At 48.8% G+C, this 21,458-nt stretch overlaps 7 protein-coding genes across 7 annotated transcripts; 2 read left to right on the forward strand and 5 right to left on the reverse strand.

Annotated features, from left to right (window-relative positions):
- Nucleotides 1–740: 740 nt before the first annotated feature.
- On the reverse strand, nucleotides 741–1,942 carry LTR84_005458 (uncharacterized protein; the record flags this gene model as incomplete). Its single annotated transcript, XM_064849027.1, has 2 exons — nucleotides 741–1,133; nucleotides 1,184–1,942. 2 exons carry the CDS (start codon nucleotides 1,940–1,942, stop codon nucleotides 741–743), a joined length of 1,152 nt encoding a protein of 383 aa, XP_064704241.1.
- Nucleotides 1,943–2,471: 529 nt separating this feature from the next.
- Nucleotides 2,472–4,202, reverse strand: LTR84_005459 (uncharacterized protein; the record flags this gene model as incomplete). Its single annotated transcript, XM_064849028.1, has 4 exons — nucleotides 2,472–2,855; nucleotides 2,928–3,892; nucleotides 3,949–4,001; nucleotides 4,063–4,202. 4 exons carry the CDS (start codon nucleotides 4,200–4,202, stop codon nucleotides 2,472–2,474), a joined length of 1,542 nt encoding a protein of 513 aa, XP_064704242.1.
- A 772-nt stretch (nucleotides 4,203–4,974) lies between these two features.
- Nucleotides 4,975–6,402, reverse strand: LTR84_005460 (uncharacterized protein; the record flags this gene model as incomplete). The annotated part of the gene is made up of 1 exon (XM_064849029.1): nucleotides 4,975–6,402. One exon carries the CDS (start codon nucleotides 6,400–6,402, stop codon nucleotides 4,975–4,977), a length of 1,428 nt encoding a protein of 475 aa, XP_064704243.1.
- A 1,211-nt stretch (nucleotides 6,403–7,613) lies between these two features.
- LTR84_005461 (uncharacterized protein) lies at nucleotides 7,614–9,620 on the forward strand (the record flags this gene model as incomplete). Its single annotated transcript, XM_064849030.1, has 2 exons — nucleotides 7,614–7,964; nucleotides 8,013–9,620. The coding sequence occupies 2 exons, from the start codon at nucleotides 7,614–7,616 to the stop codon at nucleotides 9,618–9,620; spliced, it is 1,959 nt and encodes a 652-aa protein (XP_064704244.1).
- A 972-nt stretch (nucleotides 9,621–10,592) lies between these two features.
- LTR84_005462 (uncharacterized protein) lies at nucleotides 10,593–12,022 on the reverse strand (the record flags this gene model as incomplete). Its single annotated transcript, XM_064849031.1, has 4 exons — nucleotides 10,593–11,395; nucleotides 11,444–11,616; nucleotides 11,667–11,748; nucleotides 11,830–12,022. 4 exons carry the CDS (start codon nucleotides 12,020–12,022, stop codon nucleotides 10,593–10,595), a joined length of 1,251 nt encoding a protein of 416 aa, XP_064704245.1.
- Nucleotides 12,023–13,539: 1,517 nt separating this feature from the next.
- LTR84_005463 (uncharacterized protein) lies at nucleotides 13,540–16,137 on the reverse strand (the record flags this gene model as incomplete). The annotated part of the gene is made up of 6 exons (XM_064849032.1): nucleotides 13,540–13,787; nucleotides 13,844–14,044; nucleotides 14,097–14,341; nucleotides 14,399–14,884; nucleotides 14,938–15,948; nucleotides 16,130–16,137. The coding sequence occupies 6 exons, from the start codon at nucleotides 16,135–16,137 to the stop codon at nucleotides 13,540–13,542; spliced, it is 2,199 nt and encodes a 732-aa protein (XP_064704246.1).
- A 1,190-nt stretch (nucleotides 16,138–17,327) lies between these two features.
- Nucleotides 17,328–20,943, forward strand: LTR84_005464 (uncharacterized protein; the record flags this gene model as incomplete). Its single annotated transcript, XM_064849033.1, has 4 exons — nucleotides 17,328–17,473; nucleotides 17,528–17,648; nucleotides 17,939–17,963; nucleotides 18,092–20,943. The coding sequence occupies 4 exons, from the start codon at nucleotides 17,328–17,330 to the stop codon at nucleotides 20,941–20,943; spliced, it is 3,144 nt and encodes a 1,047-aa protein (XP_064704247.1).
- Between the last annotated feature and the right edge of the window lie 515 nt (nucleotides 20,944–21,458).

Below are 21,458 nucleotides of genomic sequence, written 5' to 3' on the forward strand. Positions count from 1 at the left end.
GCTGGAGACTTGTATGCGATGATTTCTGAAGCTGTCTGCCTACCTTTTCAGACCATGCGAGCATTTTATTTGTACGAGAAGAAGGAAGGGGACAAAGGAACGAATGCTAATAATCACAGCTGGCATCGTGCATGAGCTGTACATGTTCACTGGTCGTGAGTCCCACCATGGCAAAGCACGCGTTTGTGCCATAGACGAGGCTGTCACCAGATAGGAGGTTTCACCCTAAGGATCAGCCCATTATGCGTAGTGCTAGAAATCTCAGCGTGCACGGCCATGCGTCTAGCATGAAGTAGAAGTTGGATTACCGTGCGCACAGAAGCATTTCGATGAATTACCCTTTCATTATCATCATTTGCCACAGAGGACAACCATGGCTCCTTAGAAGCTAGTTCCCCACTGAAACTGTTAGCTATAATTTGGGCTGGAGACTTTAGATTTGCAGTGAGCTATCAGCTTCACCGACCACGGCCGAAGTATATCCTCTACTCTCTATGTGCTCTAGCCCCTGTCTGTCGTAGCCCCAATATAGAAGCTACGCACGGCTGGAAGGATAAACTCCACATGCAGTACCGAGGTCATGTCTTGAACGAGATATGAGAGTCATTCAAATCATAAAGTTGCATGCCCATTAAAACACATATAAGAGACACAGAGACATAGTGGCCGACGGTAAGTATCCATTCCGTGGCTCAACCATGGCCAATTGCGAGCTTGCTTTGTTCCACCCAGTCTCTCAATCATCCATACCGTGAATAAACTACCTCGGTCTGCTCTTCTAGCCCAGAATCCTGAATACTGAGCTCTCCGGTGACCAAAATGTCTCGGATGCTAGTATCGCACGATTTGTCCGAACCGCGGGGCATTTTGAACCGATGCAACACTCGTCTCCCTCCTTCATCCTCGTCAGACCAGCTTTCGCATTTCCGGTCATGCCTGTCGTTGCCCCATTCTCCGGTTGCATCATCAATACATATAACGAAAAGAGTATTCATATCAATGTCGTCGCGGTCCAGGAGGAAATCGAACTCCCGCTGATATCGAGGCGAAGCAACCCATTCTGGGTACCAGTGCTCCTGCCTCATATCAGGACAATCTATTAGAGCAACATGATCTTCGGTCCACACCAAAGTCTATCTCAACTGTCAGTGTAGTGTGAAAACTTCTCATACATTTGACTCACATGCTTGAAGTAGTCATCGATCCATATTTTACGCCAACCATGCCGGTATGGCCAACCTCCGTACTGCTCCCATACGGAAACCCTTAAATTGATCTTCACATGCACAATGAAATTGTTGGTATGAAAGAAATCAGCGAGTTGAGGATGGATGAAATTCGGACCGAAGGTCGTTTTCTGGATGAAAGCGTGGTCGACGCCAAAGTTTTGAGGCCCATCTGGGCACAAAAGTAGGTTTGCGACATGGTCACAGAAGCCGCTTGTCTGTGTCATCGAAAACCCACGGCCAACATCCTTCCAGACTTCAACCACTCGCAAGTTTGGGAAATGGTGACTCTTGGGACTAAAACTATCCTGCCAATTCACTGAAAGTGGGAGTTGTTCAACATCCAGATTTGAAGCAAACATCACGACCTTCATCAGGCGGTGACAAAGGACTGGAGGGAACCGCCCGAAGAACTGCCATACATTGTTGTCTCCATTAACTAAATCAAACCAGTCGCTGGAGCATTTCACCTCTTGCAAAGTGCTGTTGGCGTATGCAACCGATTCGTGGAACAATTTCTTGGAAGCCCTGAGCAATTGAAGCCCATCAAATCTGAGGCCATCCTTCGGGACTATTTCGTCTCCCTTCTCGCCTTCATCCCAAATCCATTCTCGATCGTAGAGGCCTATTGCGCTATCGATCACATACTTGTAAATCTTGAGCCGAATCTCGGGCGGAAGCTTCTCAAAGAAAAGGGATTGCTCCTGGATGGACATAGGGGCCGAGATATTGGTGACAAATGTGGATGGCAAAATGGCGAAATGGAGAAATGGCTATCTTATCGTTCTGAGGTCGATTGCATCAGATTCCCATGATCTCGCATTCAAGACTAGAACCCGAGTAGAAAGCCGATTCCCCTGTGAAATAGGGAACGCAGTGTATGGTTCGGAGCCCACTTTCGAGAGATCAGAAACAATTGCGCTCCCGCCTAGTTTCCCATGCGTCGACAGTCGATTGTATCAAAGGCTTTATGTTCCGAAGAGGTGATGTAACATTAGACTCGGCAGACCGTCAGTGGCCTATACAATAAACGTGACTTGTTGGGGATAGATGGTTGCGTATTGTAAAGTGATAGATGGAGTTGTAATTAGATACCCCGCTAGGTAAAGAAGAGCCTTCGTCATGTGACAACCTGTAAAATCAAGGCTGGCTTTACTCATTAGCGATTTACTGCTATTCTCTTGTGCTCTATCATCACTCCATGTAAGCCATGACGATGCTCGGGCTAGTGAGAGCTTGTTGTTGTCAATACTTGTCACGAACCTCAGTGACATGGGCAGGGTCCTTCAGTGACTCAACACCATCACCCCTGTTGCTGGCATCTGATCTCTTATTATATATACCATCGGAGTCGCCATCGATAGCTGAGTCAACTGCCTGTTGTTTTTGCAACTCTTCTTGTGCCGTCTGTCGTTTCACAAAGAACCTGAGGACGAAGATCATGGCAAACTGCAGAACACTGACACCACTCATGACGCTGAAGCCTAGATGAAAACGAGGAGCGTATTTCCCGACATTCAAGACTAAGACTGGCACCCAAGCGATGAAGGCTTGACCAAAAGTTTGGGCAACGCCTATCACGATGGCACGTTCCTCTGCGTCATCATGGCAAAACTCGTTGGCCCATGCCTGGAGTTTGGTCTGTCAGCTTTTGAACTAGTTTTTATACCTGCAAGATGGGAATATTTTTGTTGAACTTACATAGAGCACTGGCCAAAAACCCCAGGAAGCAGCATTGATCAGATATCCAAAGAACACTGCCCCGTAGTTCGGATATGAAGCAACGATGACCATACCCACAAAGTTGAAGACAGCTGGCACGATCAACAGCTGCCACCTCTTCCCACCTAGAGCGTCTGAGATCCACGAGTAAGTTAATGTCGTGACTAAACCCAGTGCCTGTGCTGCGGTTGGGAAGAGATTGATTTGATATACCGAGAAGCGATTCAATGACTTCAGCCACACAGAAAAATAGTTTAGAGGCTGAGTCACGACGCAATGGCATATCAAGGTCAAAACCATCACATAAAGCCTCCAACCTGACAAAATCTTGCGGATTTTCGCCCATGACAGCGGGACAGGCCTTCGACGGTCAACAACCTCCATGCGAGCGATGTACGCCTGCTTTTCTTCCGGCTTCATCCATCGTGCCTTGGAGTTGTACGGGTTATCTGGGACGGCGTAGTAGCCCCAGAAAGCGCCTGGGAGTGATATGATGCCGCAGAAGATGAACAGCCACCTCCAACCTGCGAGGCCAAGTCTGCCGTCCAGCCCCCTATATATCCCAGCCTGAAGATAGCCACTGAACATGGAAGCTGCATAGCTTGCGGAATAAAAGATTGCGATGCGTTTAGCAAGCTCTCTTTTCGTGTAGTAACCACCCATGACTGTGATAACGCCGACGGCGAATGGACTTTCAAGCATTCCTATTACGAATCTGAGTGCAAAGACCGTCCTTACATTCTGCACTCCTGCAAAGCCAAATGTGATAATCGACCAACAGAGTTCAGCTGTTGGGAGATACCACGAGGCACGGAATCTGGTGAGGAGCAGCTGCGAAGGGATCTGGCCGACCAGATATCCGCATGTAAAGAAAGTAGCCAGCAAATTGTACTGATTGCCATGAAAGTTCAAATCTTCTTTCATTCCGGAGACGTAGGCATTAACTGTAGCTGTTAGGTACAGTCGATTTAAGGTCTAAAAGAATCAAGCTTGAACATACTGATGTTCCCAGAGTCCAATAACCTGATGAAGTAGCCGTAGGTCGCCCAGCTCCTGTGCAAGACAGTCAGGCCAATCACGAAAATCGAACCGCAAAGCACAGGCATGCCCTCACATTAAATAAATATCGAGTTTCTGCACTAGTCGTCGCTCTTCAGGCTCTCGCTCTCCATCCCAGATGATTTCTCGGAACCGGGCCCATTTAGTTTTTGGTTCTTGATGCTGTGCCTGATGCACACCGTTTTCGGCATCCATCTTTGAACGAACTCAGCTTTGATGATTTGGAAGGAATGGTCTTGCCAATTGTGAACGTCGAAGTGTATTGGAGGCAGAGATAAAAATAGTCTTTTTTAATACTCCAATGCTCAGGTCAGAGTCCCTTTTATCCAATATCGCATCCAAGTGAAAGACGGGTGCAGGCCGGGTTTATCTGGCTGCAGATCCCACAAAGGTCTAGCATGATATTGGGTTGAAAAATTGGAGCCGCTAGAAAATGATGACATCGGGTTTCTCACCATTTTCATGTTCCCATTATGCCACCAAATCTTTCATCTGAGAATATCTCATTGCAGATTATCCAGGACTTTGATACTTGATACTCGGCATTGACACGCAAATCCACACATGGTACTAATTGATGGAATCGCACTAGTGTGGAGCTGAAGTATAGACATGTTTTGACCATTGCTGCCACAGGAACTTGGAATATTGATTATTGAGCCGCGTCAAAGCCGGAATTTTGAAGCTCTGGGCCGTGAGACTGACCAATTACATTTCCACTCGGCGCCTTTTCGCAAACATCTCACTTGATGGCGACATCCACAAGCACCCTATCATAGATACCGAGGTACAGCTGGAGAAAGCTGTCTCCACACAATGCAGATGGCATTCTTCGTGAGAGTCATGTCGGTCAAATATCTATGCCAGAGTTGAGAGCGTACAATTCCGCAAATGGAGAGATCATTTTGATGAACGTACACCAGGACTGAACCGAGCCGTACTATCGAGGGCGTGTTCTAGAGCGGCACTACTTACCATCGTACACGTCGAACCGATATTGGCTTGCAGGATGGTCACTCCTGACCTTTGAGTTGCCTGGTCCGAAAATTCGTTCTCTCATGGTGCCTTGCTCTCCCTGAGGGGTGTACCTTCCTCTTCGTCTTAGTTCAGGTACCAAGAGGTTTACTACTTCCTCGAAAGTGCCAGGAGTAGTAATGTAACCGACATTGAACCCATCGAGATCAGCAAGTTCAACCCAGCGCTCCAGCTCGTCGGCAACTTCCTCTGCCGTTCCGACTGGTACCGGTCCATTGCCACCGATGGATATCTGTTGGCCGATATTCCTAGGTGTCCACTTTGGTATGTCATTTCCACGGTACTGAAGACTGGATACAAGGGAATGCACACGACCATCGATTTTGGCATCGCTCTCTGAGATCTCGGTGTCAGGGTCGAATTCTCCCAGGTCAATACCCGAATTGCCGGACCAAAATGCTAGGCCGCCTTCATGACTTGCGTATTTGCGTGCCTCCTGGTATTTTGCTTCTGCTTCCTCGTGCGTCCTACCAATGACAGGAGTGACCACGGCAAAAATCTTTATTGACTGGGGGTCACGTCCTAACTCAGTTGCTTTGGCCCGTATTGCTCGTACTCGAGGTGCAAGTATCTCAGGTGAAAGACCTGAGACAAATATGCCTTCGCTATGGGTCGCACCAAATTTGATGCCAGCAGGAGATGTGCCAGCTTGGAACAGGAATGGAGTTCTCTGTGGGCTGGGATCCAAGATATGAGGCCCTTCGACATTGAAATACTGGCCATGATGGTTGACTGTTTTAATTCTTTTAGGATCTGCATAGATTCCGTGTTCGCGATCCTCCAAAAGAGCATCATCGGCCCAAGATCCTTCCCATAGCTTGTAGAGTACCCGCAAATACTCATCAGCGACAACGTACCGCTTGTCGTGATCGACCTGCTCAATGCCGATGGCCTTAGCCCCAGATTCTTTGAAAGAAGTTACAATGTTCCACCCAACGCGACCTTTCGTCAAATGATCGAGCGTTGAGAAGCGTCTAGCAACTGTGTATGGAGCCTCATATGTCGTTGACGTTGTGATAGCAAAGCCTAGATTCTTGGTGACCGATGCCATTGCAGAGATTGGCACAGCTGGGTCTCCCATTGGAAATTGTGCGCCAGTGACGATAGTTGTGTCAGATGAATTTTTGTAAACATCATATTGGCCATATGTGTCAGCAATGAAAAGGGCATTGATATCACCTTGTTCGAGCAGACGGGCCAAGTCAGTCCAATAAGTCAAATCTCGTCGTTTGTCACTAGCTCTGTCGCCTGGTCGCCTCCATTGACCAAATGACAAATGGCCAACTGTGAACATGTCGAAAGCATTGAGATATATACGCTTCTTGTTCGAATCCTTCGGTCCATTCTCAAGTGACCCCATGGCCGATGAATCAACAAAGAGTTGTGGTGTATGAGCCAATGGTAAAAGATTTCGTATCGTAATGATTGTGGTTTCTTGGATGAAGATGCGCAGCAACCTGATAAGTTGGTATTTCCATACACTCAACCAAAAATGGATGACTGTGCAACGATAGCCTGGGCGAAAATGTCATGTCATCGACAGCCGGAGTGTGGAGACGGTGAGCAACAAGATCGATCGAAAGGGGAAGTAGGCATTGTACAGTTCTCAAGTACACGCAATAACCGTATATGATGGCGTGCAAGAAAATTAATAACTCGTGGGGTTGCCCTACCACATGTCCATCCAAACGACTGGGTCCGGTGTAGGCCAAGGGAACATGCTAGCGAAAGCATGGGATAATATCTGGCTCCACAATCCTAGAAGTATATCTCCACAAACCAGGCTAGAGGGTTGCTTTGTCAACAAAGCAACGAGTATTGAATTGACCGGACGACTCTTGAAGAACGTAGCTACCATTGAAGGGGGATACTAGCCAACCTCTGAAGCGCAAAACCTTGAAGACGACATCCCTCGTAGACAAACGGCGCTTAGCTGAGAGCAAATCATCTCAGGAAGTTGATTAGTGGGACGATTAAAATGACAGTCTGCACCCCGAATCATTCTCTGTTTGTAGCTTCATGGCAAACAACGTATCAATGCGCGGCAGGCTTTGCCACAGGCACTCCACAGTTGACTGGAGGTGTCGAAGTCGAAGCCCGAATAGCCGAAATCAAGACATCAGCCGCTCATCGGAGAACAGACTAAGGTGGAATACGTAGCTTGAAGGATTATCAAAGTAGAATGCATATTCAAGAACTTGAAGGAAGCTGATGCTTTGACTGCTGAATTCCGAGATGTGGAAAATGCCAAGTCGTCAGGGGTTTAACCGAGGAAAGGTTCCAACGTGTTTTACACGTCTTTTGCATGCTCCTCCAGCCCTTTCGTATTCCTGAATATCAGACACCATAGGCCACAGTGAGGACCAGCGGCAAGAACGGCAGGCCACATGGAGTCTTGTCACACCAGAGCCCAACCAGGTTACACCAACTAGTGTGTCTATCTGAGATGTCGGGATGGGCAAAGACCCAAGTGCGAAAGATAGATCGAGCACGCCTTCGCGTGGATCTCCGCCATGCTTACAGTAAGGCTCATGAAAGACTTCTGCAGCTTCCCACCAAGGGATTCATGTTATGAGCAGCAAGTCTCCCCGGTACTGGGATCTTTGTGAGATTGCTGCAAACGGGATGGCGCCTCATGCTCTCGAAGATCCGGTCCAAGTGACAACCTCCCGGAATGGATTTGAGCCGTCGTCGAACGAACTGTTCAAAATTCATACATCTGCGCAACCTGCCCAGCCAGAAAGAGCACCGCTAAGAACGATATTCCCCTATTTGGAACTTGAAGACCACCCCATCGATGAGTATCCTAGTATCAAAGTAATTGTTGTCGGCGCAGGCCCAGCCGGTATCACCACTGGAGCCTTGCTCACGCACAAAGTGCCTGGGCTTGAGATTGTTATCTACGAGAGATATCAAGACGTGGTAGGTACTCAACTCTTTCTGGCGCTATCATGACTAACTTCCTGCAAGGGCGGAGTATGGAATGCCAATATCTACCCTGGGGTAAGATGTGATGTACCATCCGACGTGTATCAAGCAACATTTGCACCAAAAACCACATGGTCATCCAACTACGCCCGAGGAGCAGAGATCAAGGCATATTGGAAATCTGTCGCTGATAAATACGATCTGCAACAATTCATCAGATTGAATCACCGCGTTGTCGACGCTGAGTGGTCTCCGGCTGTAGCGAAGTGGGTGGTCCAAGTGACGCACAATGGGACAACCTTCACCGATTCCGCAGACTTCCTTGTAACTGCTACTGGTCACTTCAGTGATCCGAGGCTCCCTAAGTATCCCGGTCTTGAAACATTCCAAGGTCATCTGAGACATACGTCCCTGTGGGATCCAAAATTCGATCCGACCGGGAAGAAGGTAGCGCTGATAGGCAATGGAGCTAGTGGCCTTCAAGTGCTTCCTCAGCTTCAGAAGGTCGCCGCTCACGTAGATCACTATGCTCGTAGTCCGACCTGGATTGCTGGTTCATTCGGAGGTGAGCAAATACCTCCTTCGACTTCGGACGAACGGGAACTGGCGCCACAGGAGCCGGAGGAATACAACAACTTTCGAAAATCGGTCGAGGCTAAAAGTTACACTCGGTTTGGTACTATCTTCAAGAATGGCCAAAAGAGTGTTCAAGCACGGGAAGACTTCACAAAGTTAATGGCTCATCGTCTCGACGGAAGAACCGATCTGTTGAAGGCAGTGACGCCGGGATTCTCTCCCAACTGCCGTCGGTTAACACCAGGGCCCGGGTATCTCGAAGCGCTTGCTCAACCGAATGTGGAATATATCAACACCAAAATCTCTCACATCACTCCCACGGGCATTGTGACAACCGATGGAATTCACCGGGAAGTCGACGCGATATTATGTGCCACAGGCGCAGACATATCGTTCACAACCGCATTCCCTATCTACGGACCCAAAGACTTGCCTCGGAGAGCACCAAAGGAAGGGACATTCACAAATCTACAGGACAAATGGCGTCCACCGGGGTTCCCCGACTCGTATCTCGGACTCGCTGCGCCAGACTACCCCAACCTCTTCCTACTCCTGGGACCCAATTCGACCGGCCCGGGCGGAACTCTTCCTCACAGCCTTGAGAACCAGGTGACGTACCTGGCAAAAGTCCTCCGCAAAGTCCGCACCCAGGGCATCCGGACAATCCAACCATCCTGGGCAGCAACGCGTGATTTCCGCGCGTATTGCGAGTCTTTCTTCCCAAAAACCGTGCTCTCCGAGCAATGCTCGTCGTGGTACAACGGCGGACTTGTTGGCGGACGGATCCACGGCATCTGGCCCGGCTCAGGAACACACCTGAACATCGTGCGGAGAGAAGTCAGGTGGGAGGACTTTGAATACACGTACAGGAACCCGCAAGGCAATCGATTCACGTACTTCGGGAATGGATGGAGTGTCAAGGACAAGATCGCGGCGGAGAGTCAGGAGGGTGAGGATAGTGTGGATTTCTCACCGTACCTGCGGAAGGAGGCCGTGAATGGAACGCTGGATCTGAGAGGGTTGCATGAGGAGTGGTGGGAGATGGAAAATGAGTCGACTGTAGCACCTTCGTGATCAGTTGGATTTGTCTCTGAGCAATGTCCTCGACCTAGCATTGAAACTTCGCGCGAATCTGAGTGCGATCCTAGAAGCGGGTTCCATATCGAGTTGTCATAAATCAGCGTTGCCAACGATTCCATAGACTAGAAATAGACATTCAGAAGTCGATGCTCTGCTCTCGTACGAGTACCTCGACGAGCCATCTCGTTTGTAGTTTTCCAAGAGAATGAGGCCTTGATCTTGGGGAACTTGGTTGGCTTTACGGACCAAGTCGCCCACTGACCTCTCTTGGACTTCCATATTCCCCTTTTCGGCTTTTCATGGCCCAGCAAACAAATGACTTGGTGACTGTGATTTTACGGACCAAGTATCTCATGACGAGTATCCTGTTTAGTCTGGGAGAATTGCCCCATTCTGGCTTTTCAGGGCCCAGCAATGGTCAATTTGATGCCCAAGTCGCCCACCATGAAGATCCATTAGTCAGTCGCCTAATGCAGATGCCCATCCTTCTGTATTCGGTTTTTTGTCACCCAGCAAAGGTAAACCTGGCGACCTTTCGACTTACGGACCAGGCAAGCGGTAAGGGATGTTGAGCACCAGATTTGGAGTTCGGCCTCACTCTTTCGGATTTTCATAACACAGCAAATGGTCGACTTTGTTGAAATTACGGACCAAGTGTCACTTCAACTACGAGGTACTACCTACTCCTACCTATGTGGTTATCTTATCAAGAGGAAAAAGGTGTAGAATTCTCAAATATAAAGATAATAGTGTCTCTTCCATTTAGAGAAGTGATTTAACAATTGATTAAATGGGTAAAGCGTCCTCCATACGTACTAACACGTTACACTCCTAGATATTCCAATCCCATCCATGCCCCAGCCATCATGAAAGTCATCAAGCCAAAAAAGCCACTCCGGAATATCTGCGTGGGGTATCAAAACCAACATAGAAAGAGTTGTTCATATCATCACCGGCAGCGAACGATCATTTCCAGATTGGCAAGCAAAGAAACACCACCTCAAGAATCGCCGTTGCGAAGATCGACCCCACAACACTCTGAATGACAATCTTATGTTGCAGATTCCTCAATCCCTGATCATTTACTTTGATCTTCTTTTCTGAAATCATGAGTTTGCTGAAAAATCTCATGAGTGCCGAGACTCTAGGGCTATGTGCTGCTTTCTCGTCGTTCGATATACGCTCCCAGGGCAACTCCTGTCGTCGTGTGAAGAGAAGAAGCAGAAAACAGGAGCCGCGCGTGCCTGCGAACATGAAGGAGAAGCCGATGATCCAGAACGGTGCGGCGGCGAGGCCACGCCAGCGGATTGAATGATGGATCGAAGGTGACGCGAACGCAATGAGCAGCATGACGAGGAAGCCGAGAGCGATGAATGTGATTCCGACGATGGTCACCATGCAGAGAGTTTCGAATGTGCCGTTCTTGACGCCAAGGCGGATGAAGTTGCGATGGGAGCAGTTCTTCAGCAGGTAGTAGACATGGTTCACGATAGGTGCAAGTGTCTCTGGGGCGTCCGAGGTAGCGATCCTGGAACAGATGTCTCGTCGCATACGGTCTGGGAGATTGAGTTCTCTAGGGGATGAGGAAGTCAGGAAATATGATACCATCGCTTGCAGTTCCTGTTTGTTGCTGTACTCGTGAAGCGTCGTGTTCGATGATGTAGGGGATGATGTCGACCATAATTGCCATCCCCGTTTGCACGACTGACACGATGTCGCGTGGTCACCATGCTGTGTGGGCATTAGGGATTCAACATGCCGCTGGAAGTCTACATAGTGTTAGCTAAGACTAAGTGAAAATTGTACAGGAATAATACCATTGCTCTGAATTTCCTCTCGTGAAGGCTGGCGCTCAGGACTGATCGTCGAGTAGACATTTATGGCAGTGCCACGTTCCTGAGATAGTAGCTTTGTTGTGTCATGAGCTACTGGAGCATCTTGAAAACTCGACTTTGCATCTTCACGATATCGCCGTTCGTAATCTCTGAACCTTCCTCATTGTCAGTGAAGTTGTCCCGATTTGCTCCTTGGAGCCCTTACCATATATAAAACTCTAGGTTTTCTGGGGATAGTTCTATGTGTTTGAGATACATATAAAAATCATACAAACTCAGAGGACTACCTGTTGTGGCACGATAGTAAGCAAATGTACTCACAGAATTGCTCTTTCATTGTCAGAGCCTCGATATCATGATTGACTTACATGTCTTGTTGGCGAGGACACGATCCAGGGTAAGTGAACCAGGGATGGTGTCATCTGATTGAGAGATAATAGAAGGTGCTCTCGACGTGACACCTTGTTCGATGTCGGCATTGATCGTCTGAGTGAATGTCTTGAAGTCACGATAAGAAGGCTTTCGATACCATCGTAGCCATGAGGGTACGTTGAGAGGCATGCTGGATCGAGAATGTTAAACCAAGCCTTTGGTTAATGCAAGATAACGAGGTGAAGCCCGAGAACGACGATAAGGGCGTGAAAAGGAGGAGGGGTCGCATCATAAGTATCTGGCAGTTGCAGTACATCGGAACTTTGACACGACGCCATGGGGCACCCTGGTAAACTTCGGTGGTGGAAGTTGAAAAGTGGTTGCATCCACAGGGCGACAGCCCAGACGAACGATGGAGATGGCAACTCTTGACTGACTTGGGAAACTAAAACCGTACCTGCATTCTGGAAGGGCCAATTATGTCAAGACTGACCCCATTGAATCCACTCTGGAGTCTGCTGAATCGCGATCCGGACTACTCGTGGCAGAGACTTTTCCTCCTTCTAAACGCAACTTGCAACCTGCATCAACCGTTGCGCCAACGGTCATCGTGTTCAAATGTCCGTGGTGAACTGATCCGGTCAATTGCCAGACTGTTTCACGTAAAGTTGTGGTCCATTGGGTGCCACCAACGCCATCGTTCGCTTGACTGCAGCCTCAAGCGACACTTTGGGCATGGTTTCAGCTCAGGCTATTGAGGCGGCTTGCATGAAATGAGGAGTACGGAACTTCTCGAGGAACTGTGTCTTCTATCACTTTCCACAGGAGGACGATGAATAGACTTCGAGAAGCAACACTCGAAACCTTCGGGACGCGACAGGATGGTGTTACTTTGGAGTCTGGGAACTTTGAGAATTTTTGGGAGATGAATGGGGAGATTACCAGTCCATATCTAGCCTTTGGGCGTGGCGATAAGATTAGCGAGTTCAACTCCAAAGACGGGGTTCCCGGGGGCACCTCGCTCGCTTGTTTGCATGACTCGGAAGTCCGCTTACGAGGGACAGATACCGAGTTCCTCGCAGAGTCGCAGGCCTAGAAGCGAGGGCGCCTACAGTAGGTACCTCCCTACCTGGGCAATCAAAGCCTAAAAAAGGGACCAGGTAACTTTGCGTTTACCCAAACCGAATGCCTCGTAATTTCGCGCATTGGTTAGACTCTGGCAGTGGCGGACTTTTGAGCTTAACCAATTCTGTTTTGAAAGCGGGGATCTATTTCCGAACTTTTCACCTCCAGCAGCTGGAATATCTGTTCATGCTTCTTGTCCAAGTCTCTGACGTGACGTGCCACATTATCCCGGGAGGATGCATCCATCAACCGACGATCGCCCATAGCAAGAAATCGACAAGTCAATTTGTTTCATCATTGGGGACACTGCTGATAGTTACTGGTGAGAAGATGCTGTGAGTTTCAACTTGACAGCCATCAAAGTGTCGTGGAGAAAGCCAGTCGATGCTCCACTCACCCTCAGCTGTGGTTGATGAGAGTCTTCTGTAGCGAAATATGTCAATGTCAGTCATTAACGGCTTTGAGAAGATATCTACATAGTCTCGCTTACAGAAAAGACACCTAGGCTATCTTTTTTCTTTTGCTGATCTCCAGTCTTCAGCCCGTAATGGTTTACCCACCCCACCAACAGGAAGCACACCTCAGGACATTCCCGTCACAAAAGGCATAGTAGACAACCAAGAGACGTCACCAGAGTCGCCCATCCAGAAGTCTCCATCTGGGAAGAACAAAGATGCGTCGGTTTGCATATCAGAGGGCCATCCATAGGCTGTAAGTGATTCTTCCGCTGAGTTCGTCGGCATGGCCCCAGCAAGCGACTCTATCCCATTTCCACCTCCAGGAGATGCGGCAAGTGATCGAATTATTCCGACAGATGGATGCTGTCGATCTGAAAGAACATTAACATGGTACGAGATATGCAAAACCGAGAGTTGGACGACTTACCGAACTCTTGTCCGACGATTTGCCTGTCAATCATTTGCAGGACGCGGTGTGATCGCTTTGCGATATCACTGTATTTCTTATATCCTTCCAGGCCCTGCAAACACTTTCGCCAGGTCTGCTGGAGATCTGATTCTTGCCTCAATTCGCGTAGACAAGGACACTGTAGGGCAATGAGGATTACGATTGCACAGTTGTGGAGATCTAAGAAGGGTTAGCGACAGAACCTGAGGATCCACAGTCTCGATGGACTCACAGAACACGTTGTACCACCACGCAGACAATGCAGATAATTCTGTAAGTGAGTTACTGTATATAAGATTGATCGACTCTTCAGCGGCTTGGATACACAGGTCGGCCAGGGTACTCAGCATCTTTCGGTGCAAAAGTGAGGTGCCAGGCCCTCCTTCTACGCTGGAGCCCGCTGTGAGCGGACTCTGGTCCTGGTCTAGAACTGCGAGTAACGCGGGACGGAAGAGAAAGAGGCGGACATGGAGCCATCTATTTTCACGATGAGCCTTGGTAAAACAAAAGGTACTGCTTTGGATGAGGGCTCACCGAGTGCGTAGTGCGTTCGCCTGCCTGGTTAAAATGATTTCTGTTGGCACCGCAGTGGCAGCATTCTGCAGAACAAAGTGCACGTTCGAAGCAGTCTGATGAACCTTGAGGAACGATGGCAAACCATCATACCAACAGCTCAGCCTCCCCTCGAGTCGAAACAAGTCTTGGAAATCGCCGTTCTTGAGTCTGCTGACCAATGTCGAATTACTTACCTCGGCAGAAGGATTCCTGGGGGAGGGGCCTGATAGAGGAATTGTCTGATCATTTTGATAAAAGGACGACAGTATTTCGCCAAGAATCTCTTGCAGCATAAGAGTCTGCGAATAACAGGCCATCATGCTGGGTTTCCCATCTGGCTGCTTGCCTGGTGCTTCGGGATAGTTCGTAAGATACTCATCATCAATTGGTGAAGGGAGATGTAGACTTCGTTGGGAAACTTGTGAAAGCATCATGAGTGGTCTTCCATATGTCATTGCTAGAACTCTAGGTAGTATTGTTAATGAAGTCGACAGGATTGAGTATCAGGGAGACTCTACCTATCCAACAGGATGCAGCTTGACCAGACGCGCTTTCTCACCTCAACGTCGACTTGATCGTACTTCTTCCCGGCAACAACTCGTTCTGGAGAATCAAGATGCAGGCCAATAGCTTGAGCCATTCGGATGGCCAGTCCAACAATGCTCCAGCAATAGTTCGGCTTGTCTGTGCTTTGCAAATATTGTGCCATGAGTACAAGGCTCTGCACCATTTCGAGATTGGCAAAATCGAGCAATTCCATGGGCAATAAGTGCTCTGAGCGCGAAAAGAATGTTTCGCTCATGCTCCTCCTATCAAGAGGAGCGATCTCGGATCGAAAATGTGCTGCTAGGGCAAACACTACGTTGAGCCTGCAGTGAAAGAGAATATCTTCAAGCGTGGTTTGAGACTGCTCAGACACTTGCCATAGTGCCTGATATCTGGTGTCGAAGGTCGGTTTATGAAGGATGGGGTACATGGTATGAACCCAAGTCCAATAGTTCGCCATCAACACATCTGCTTCTCGTCGCGGAGGAACATGGAATGCTGTCACTCGGTACCTGCTCGTAACATGATGCAGACGTTGCGAGTTTCCTTTCGATTTTGAGCTCTCTTCGTGGGCTGTTGATTCAGGTGACATGCCCTTCGATAACAAAGGACTCCCTGTCCGAGATATAACTTGGCGGACAAGAGACAGAAAACTGACTGTGCTAGAAGGGCCAAAATAGTTGGGGCCCGGTTGCTCCGGTTTGTCTCCATAAAGAAGATAGGTTGAACTCGTGCCCATGGCATCAACCCCGGACACAGCCGTCCCGTCCTCATCGTCATCGCCAGGTTCCCTGCCTGAATTCGAACGATCCGCTGGTGGAGAGGAGATACTGTCATTCTCGATTGTTGCTTGCTGAGTCCTTCCTGCGAGTGGTAATTGGTTTGCCGCTGATACTTCAACACTTGAAAGTGGCCTATGCAAACTGCTTTCCTCCTCAGTCCGCTCGAGGTCTCTGATCCGTGTCTCCAGAGCTTCCACGTAGCTATTCTTGTGTCAGTCGATGGGGCTAAGACCATACTTAAAGCAATTGGAACCAAGAGCTTGGGAATCTCAATAAGTGATGCAGGGTCTGTCCTACCTGACACTCTTGACTCGGTCGGCAGACCATGTGCACTGGGCAGGAGGTTTCCTAGCTGAGCAGGGATTGCATACTGGTCGCAAACCATCGCATCTTCTTTTTGTCTGCCTGCATCTGTCACAGGCCAGGGCAACCTTGCGTTTTCTCTGTAACATAACAAGTCACTGACGCCAAGTACTGCCAGCGCCAGATTTCTCAAAAACCGGGACAATTTGGAACGATGATCACTGCGAAAGTAGCTCCATAACCCAAGCAACTAGGGGTGGGATGAGTGGTCGGGATTAAAGCTGCCCGGGACTGTGGGGTAGGAGAAATAATCCCGATGCCTGGGGGGAGCCGTGGCCAGCAACGTGCTCGTGCCAGCCTTGAGATCTAACATCAATCAATGCAAGCCAGATAAATACCAACCAAACTCGGGATGCGTAACTTCAAGTCGGCTATCCCACAAAATACCTGCTGCTATCAGAGACAATATTGTAAACCACAAAATAGGCCGAGTGTTAAGACTCCGGACACCACCGGAGCTGCATTGTGCCAAAGTCTGCCGCAAGCAATTAAGGAAACATGCAACATTTTGTGTGCAAACAGAACTCAACGTTTGCAATGCTGGAAACTCAACGACTTCATCCTCTCTCTGGATAACATTGACTGAGCTCGATCCGGTCATACCCAAGATACCGGGGTGTTCTACAAGTAATGAGGATGTGCCTCAAAGCATTGGTATTCCGACCTCATCGTGCGCAGATGGCTCTCCGAACTCTGAGATGTGTTGAGGTCCGCAAGACTGTCCTTTTTACTCGGTGAGCCTCTCCGGATACGGGAGTCAGTTATTTGCACGACCAAGTCTGCCTCCCCCGTTTGAACTACAATTGGGCAATGCTGGGGTTGTCTCCCAACACCGCCCGACCAGCGCTCCACTGGCCTTCTGGATGCTGGCACCAATGCTAGGCAACTGCTCACCGATTCTACGGAGTAAGAGCGGCAGCAAGATTTTGGTCACTCCCCAATGAAGACCCCAGACTCCGCCACTTTCCAACCTCAGCAAACTGCCAGGATTCGCACCCATTCAACTCGAATCATTTGCTGCTTGAGCCTTGGCACCTGCAAGCCCGGCATGGGGAGGCTGCCAAAATCTGTGCACTTCGCAGCACTCACTGGGATGACGCCCAAACGCTGAGACATAAATGTCATACCTCCCCAGCCTCGACCTTCAACCGATCTTCTTGTAATCTCACCTTTTCCATTGACACTTAGCACTGATTCTGCCTATTCTGCCAGACAAGATGGTTGGGCCAACTACCAAGAGCAGTGCTGATAATCCATCATGGGAGGATTTGAAGGACGTTATCCGCACAATGTATCTAGTGGAAGACAAGAGCCTTGGTGAAGTCAAGAACAAGTTGGCAAAGGACTATGGTTTCGAGACTACGTAAGCATTGACTGCTTTCCTTGGTGGCGTGAGTTGACTACTAACGTGCCCAAGCAAAGCTCAACTCGAACTTTATTTCAAGAAATGGGACTTTCGGAAGAACTTGTCCAGTGAAGAATGGATTGCTGTGGCTCACAAGATAACAAAACGGAAAAGAGACGAGAAGGAAAGTGAAGTATGCATTTACGGGCTTCCAATGAAGTCTACAAAGGTCAAAAAAGCAATATCCCGATACAGGCCCGGCCCCAGCTTGCAAGGTAGTCTCGCCCACTTTCACTCCATGCAGCTGATGAATTTTCCATGACAGGGACAGCACAGTCACCACGAACACCGAAAGGCATCACGATATCTACACCACGACATGGGGCTTCAGTTTTGCACCATCGCGTCGCCTCTCCTTCGCCAATCTTCTTCACTCCAACAAGTCGTGTATCTACGTTCATGAGCTCCATTCCTTTCATGCAGTTCAAATCGGTGGTCAACATCCAAGGTAAGATGTGACGTTGGACCTCAGTGACCCTTTTTTTGGTCCATTGCTGTTGTCACAATCTGCCTCCTGCTTGCCATCTCGTAGCCAGACCAAGAATTCAACTTTGCCTACTAATGATGGATATACAGCACACACTCTCCTGCACAATCCCGGGAGTGTTGAAACAACATCAGCGACTAATACAGACGATTTCCAGGCGAGCATCGTTGAGCACTTTGGAGAGCGTATTGGCAAAAATGATCGCTCATCAGCATTTCATCGAAATCTCAAAGCAGCGTTGCCCAGATATGTTGTCAATGGTCATGCTGCAGACCTACAGACCACTCGAACATCAAGTAATTCATTGCATGCGGTTGACTTTCTTAATCTGACTCTGTTCATATTCTCAAACAACCTTCTAAGACCGGACTTCGACACGAGCAGCAAGGCCTACGAATGGATTAAGCGCCACTCCACTGCATGTCTAATCGAATATCTTCTCTCCATCAATGAACCCACGGTCGAAGCCCTCGCAGAGCAAATTTTTGCCCTCGCAATCAGGATGAAAGACGCCAATATAGTCCAAAAGATATTGGATTCTGGCCTTAACCCAAACGAGCTCCGATGCATTGACGAATCGGGCCAGCAGATCACCCCACTGCAACGCGCGTGCCAATTCCCTAATGCTGATATCGTTCGAGTGTTATTGGATGCAGGGGCAGATGTCAATTTATGCCTGTCCAATTATTGTTCCCCCTTAGCCATTGCCATTGCTCACTTCGATGACCGTGGAAACTATATGGACCATGTTGGGATCGAACTGGTGCAGCTTCTACTACGTGCGGGCGCAAATGTCAATCCTGCTGTGGGCTCATCCCCACTTATCGAAGCCGCGGCAAACGCTCATTTGGAACTTGTATCTGTCCTTCTTGCTGCCGGTGCAGACCCGAACTTCTCGGAGGAACATACTGGCATGACTCCGCTTCACTATGTATGCATAAGTAATGGACCTGTGTGCGATACCATCGATATAGCCCGCCAGTTGCTTCAGGCTGGTGCTAATGCATCTGCTGAATGTTCCTCCTCGTACGACGATGAGCGAACGTCGGTGCTGGAACAATCAACCCATCCCACTAAAGCCGAGTTGATCAAATTGCTATTGGACAGAGGAGCACTAGTCACCGAACGTGCATTGATCCTTGCCGTGGAGACAGACAACTTGGATATTGTCAAACTCTTCCTTAGTCATGAGGCTCCCCTTACGAAAAAGGTAATTGAAAACGCTACAAGTTGCGGTGAACCTGAGATCTTTTGGTTTCTGCTAGACTCGGCGAAAATTGGGGTAAGAAAAGAGCTCCAGCGTGCAGCGTTTGTTGCAGCCATACACCACAATAATAAAGCTCTTATCAATGCCTTATCTAAATCTGATCTCAAGCTTCGAAAAACGGGCGAACTCAGAGCTGCAATCAAGGCTGCAGCCGGAAGGGGAGATATCTCTGTGCTTCGCCTTCTGCTCAATGACGGTTCACCTCACCGGTCTGTCGCTGTGGAATTATTGGAGGGTGCGTTGGGCTGTGCTATTGCCAACGGACGAGTTGAAGTCACTGATTTGCTTCTCACGGCTGGTGTGGACGTAAATATACCGTCAGGTGACTCACAGAGCACTCCACTTCGAGAGGCAATATGCAAAAGAGATGCTGATCTCATCCAAAGACTCCTGGCTGCAGGAGCAGCAGTCGATACGGAAAAGCAATCTTTCCGAGAGATTTACAGTCCGTTCTCTGCTTCAGTGCTACCAGAAGCAGTATCATGGGGCGACTACTCGTGTATTCGAGACATACTTGATGCTGGTGCTGATGTCAACGCCCTGGACCCACTCAACAACAAAACAGCATTGATGGTGGCGGTCGAGAAGAATGATTTTCCAACTATTCATCTCCTGATTGACAACGGAGCTGATGTTAACGCTTTTGCTGTTCAGGCTATAGGATATACAGCTCTTGTCGCGGCCGTGGAAAACAATGCCATAGACATGGCCCAGTTTCTTCTAGATTTGGGAGCTGTTGTAAATGAACAGGCATTGGTGGTGGCTATCCCGAAGAGCCAACAAATCATGCAAATGCTTTTGACAAGCAAGTTAGGTCGAGCTAAGCGCTACCCCTGTGGGTTTGGCTGTCGAGCATTACAGCATGCCATTGCTGGATCAAATGCCGGCATGATCCAGTTACTGCTCTTGAACAGCATCGACCCTAACAGTATTGTCAGACATGGCTATACGGTAGACCACTCTACAAGAGACGACCTGCCTATAAGCACCTGGATCGATGGGTATGGAAAATCTGCTCTGGGGCTTGCGATAAGACTTGACAAGAGCAAAGATCTCTGGGTGATAAACATGCTTTTGCTTGGTGGTTCAAATGTGAACAAAATCGTGGATGAGAGAACCGGTCAGGATGCTCTAACGGCGGCTGTTGACGAGAGTGATCTAAGACTTGTCGAGAAATTATTGAGCGTCGGAGCTGACGTGAATTTGAGATTGGATGGGAGAAGGTCACGGACACCTTTGCAACTGGCAGTTGAACGGGGACTTCTAGACATTGCAGTGACTCTGTTGGAGCATGGGGCTGACGTGAATGCGCCTCCATATGACCGGGCAACCGCCCTACAGTTTGCGGCTATCAAGGGCTATCTTGGAATCGCTGTTGTCATGGTGGAGAAGGGAGCTGACATAAATGCTGCACCTGCGAAAGTCGGGGGGAGAACAGCACTGGAAGGAGCAGCTGAGCATGGTCGAATTGATATGCTGCAATTTCTTCTCAATGCTGGCGCACAAGTCAAAGGACCAGGGAGTAGGCAGTACGAACGGGCACGGAGTTTTGCTTCAGAGAATGGTCACATTGCTGCTCGTCGGCTTCTTGAGAGGCACCACTCTCAGCAGCCTGAACATCAAACAACAGGGAAATCAGTATTTGACTATGAGGCCTGGGATGTATGGGACTGACAATGCACGGTTCGGTGTCTGGGGACCTTGGGTGTCTCTCTTCAATAGTACTCATGTTTTGTGAGCGATATAATCAGCTCAGAGTTTTACGACTCCAACAGTGTTTTGGTTGGTACCTGCGCGCTCGGCCAGCACAATCTGGATAGGTCGAATTTGGCATCCTTGCTCTGCAGCATAAGCAACGAGCTCATCTTTCAATGGTATTTTGAAAAGCACCTTCGTACTGCACTACCTAGGAACCAAAGGGTCACGCCCGGTAAATGATCGTTGATGACATTCCAGCCAGATTCTGGAAAGCCTAGGATTTGCCCAGCCAAATATTGAAATAAGCCTAACGATAGGAACTGGCGCTGCCCAAAATCTTAAATCGAGCTCGACAAACAATCCTGAGCCTGAGCAGATTCTGGTGCCCTGGCCCGACCTGCTTTATTGGTGGGAGCCAGAATCTGGAACCGCGTTCTGTCATATCTCATTGGCAGAGTGCCAGAATCTTGCATGCTTTTACCGCATCCACC

This window comes from Exophiala bonariae (genome assembly GCF_035927105.1).
Source record: "Exophiala bonariae strain CCFEE 5792 chromosome Unknown scaffold_20, whole genome shotgun sequence".
Classification (NCBI taxonomy): domain Eukaryota; kingdom Fungi; phylum Ascomycota; class Eurotiomycetes; order Chaetothyriales; family Herpotrichiellaceae; genus Exophiala; species Exophiala bonariae.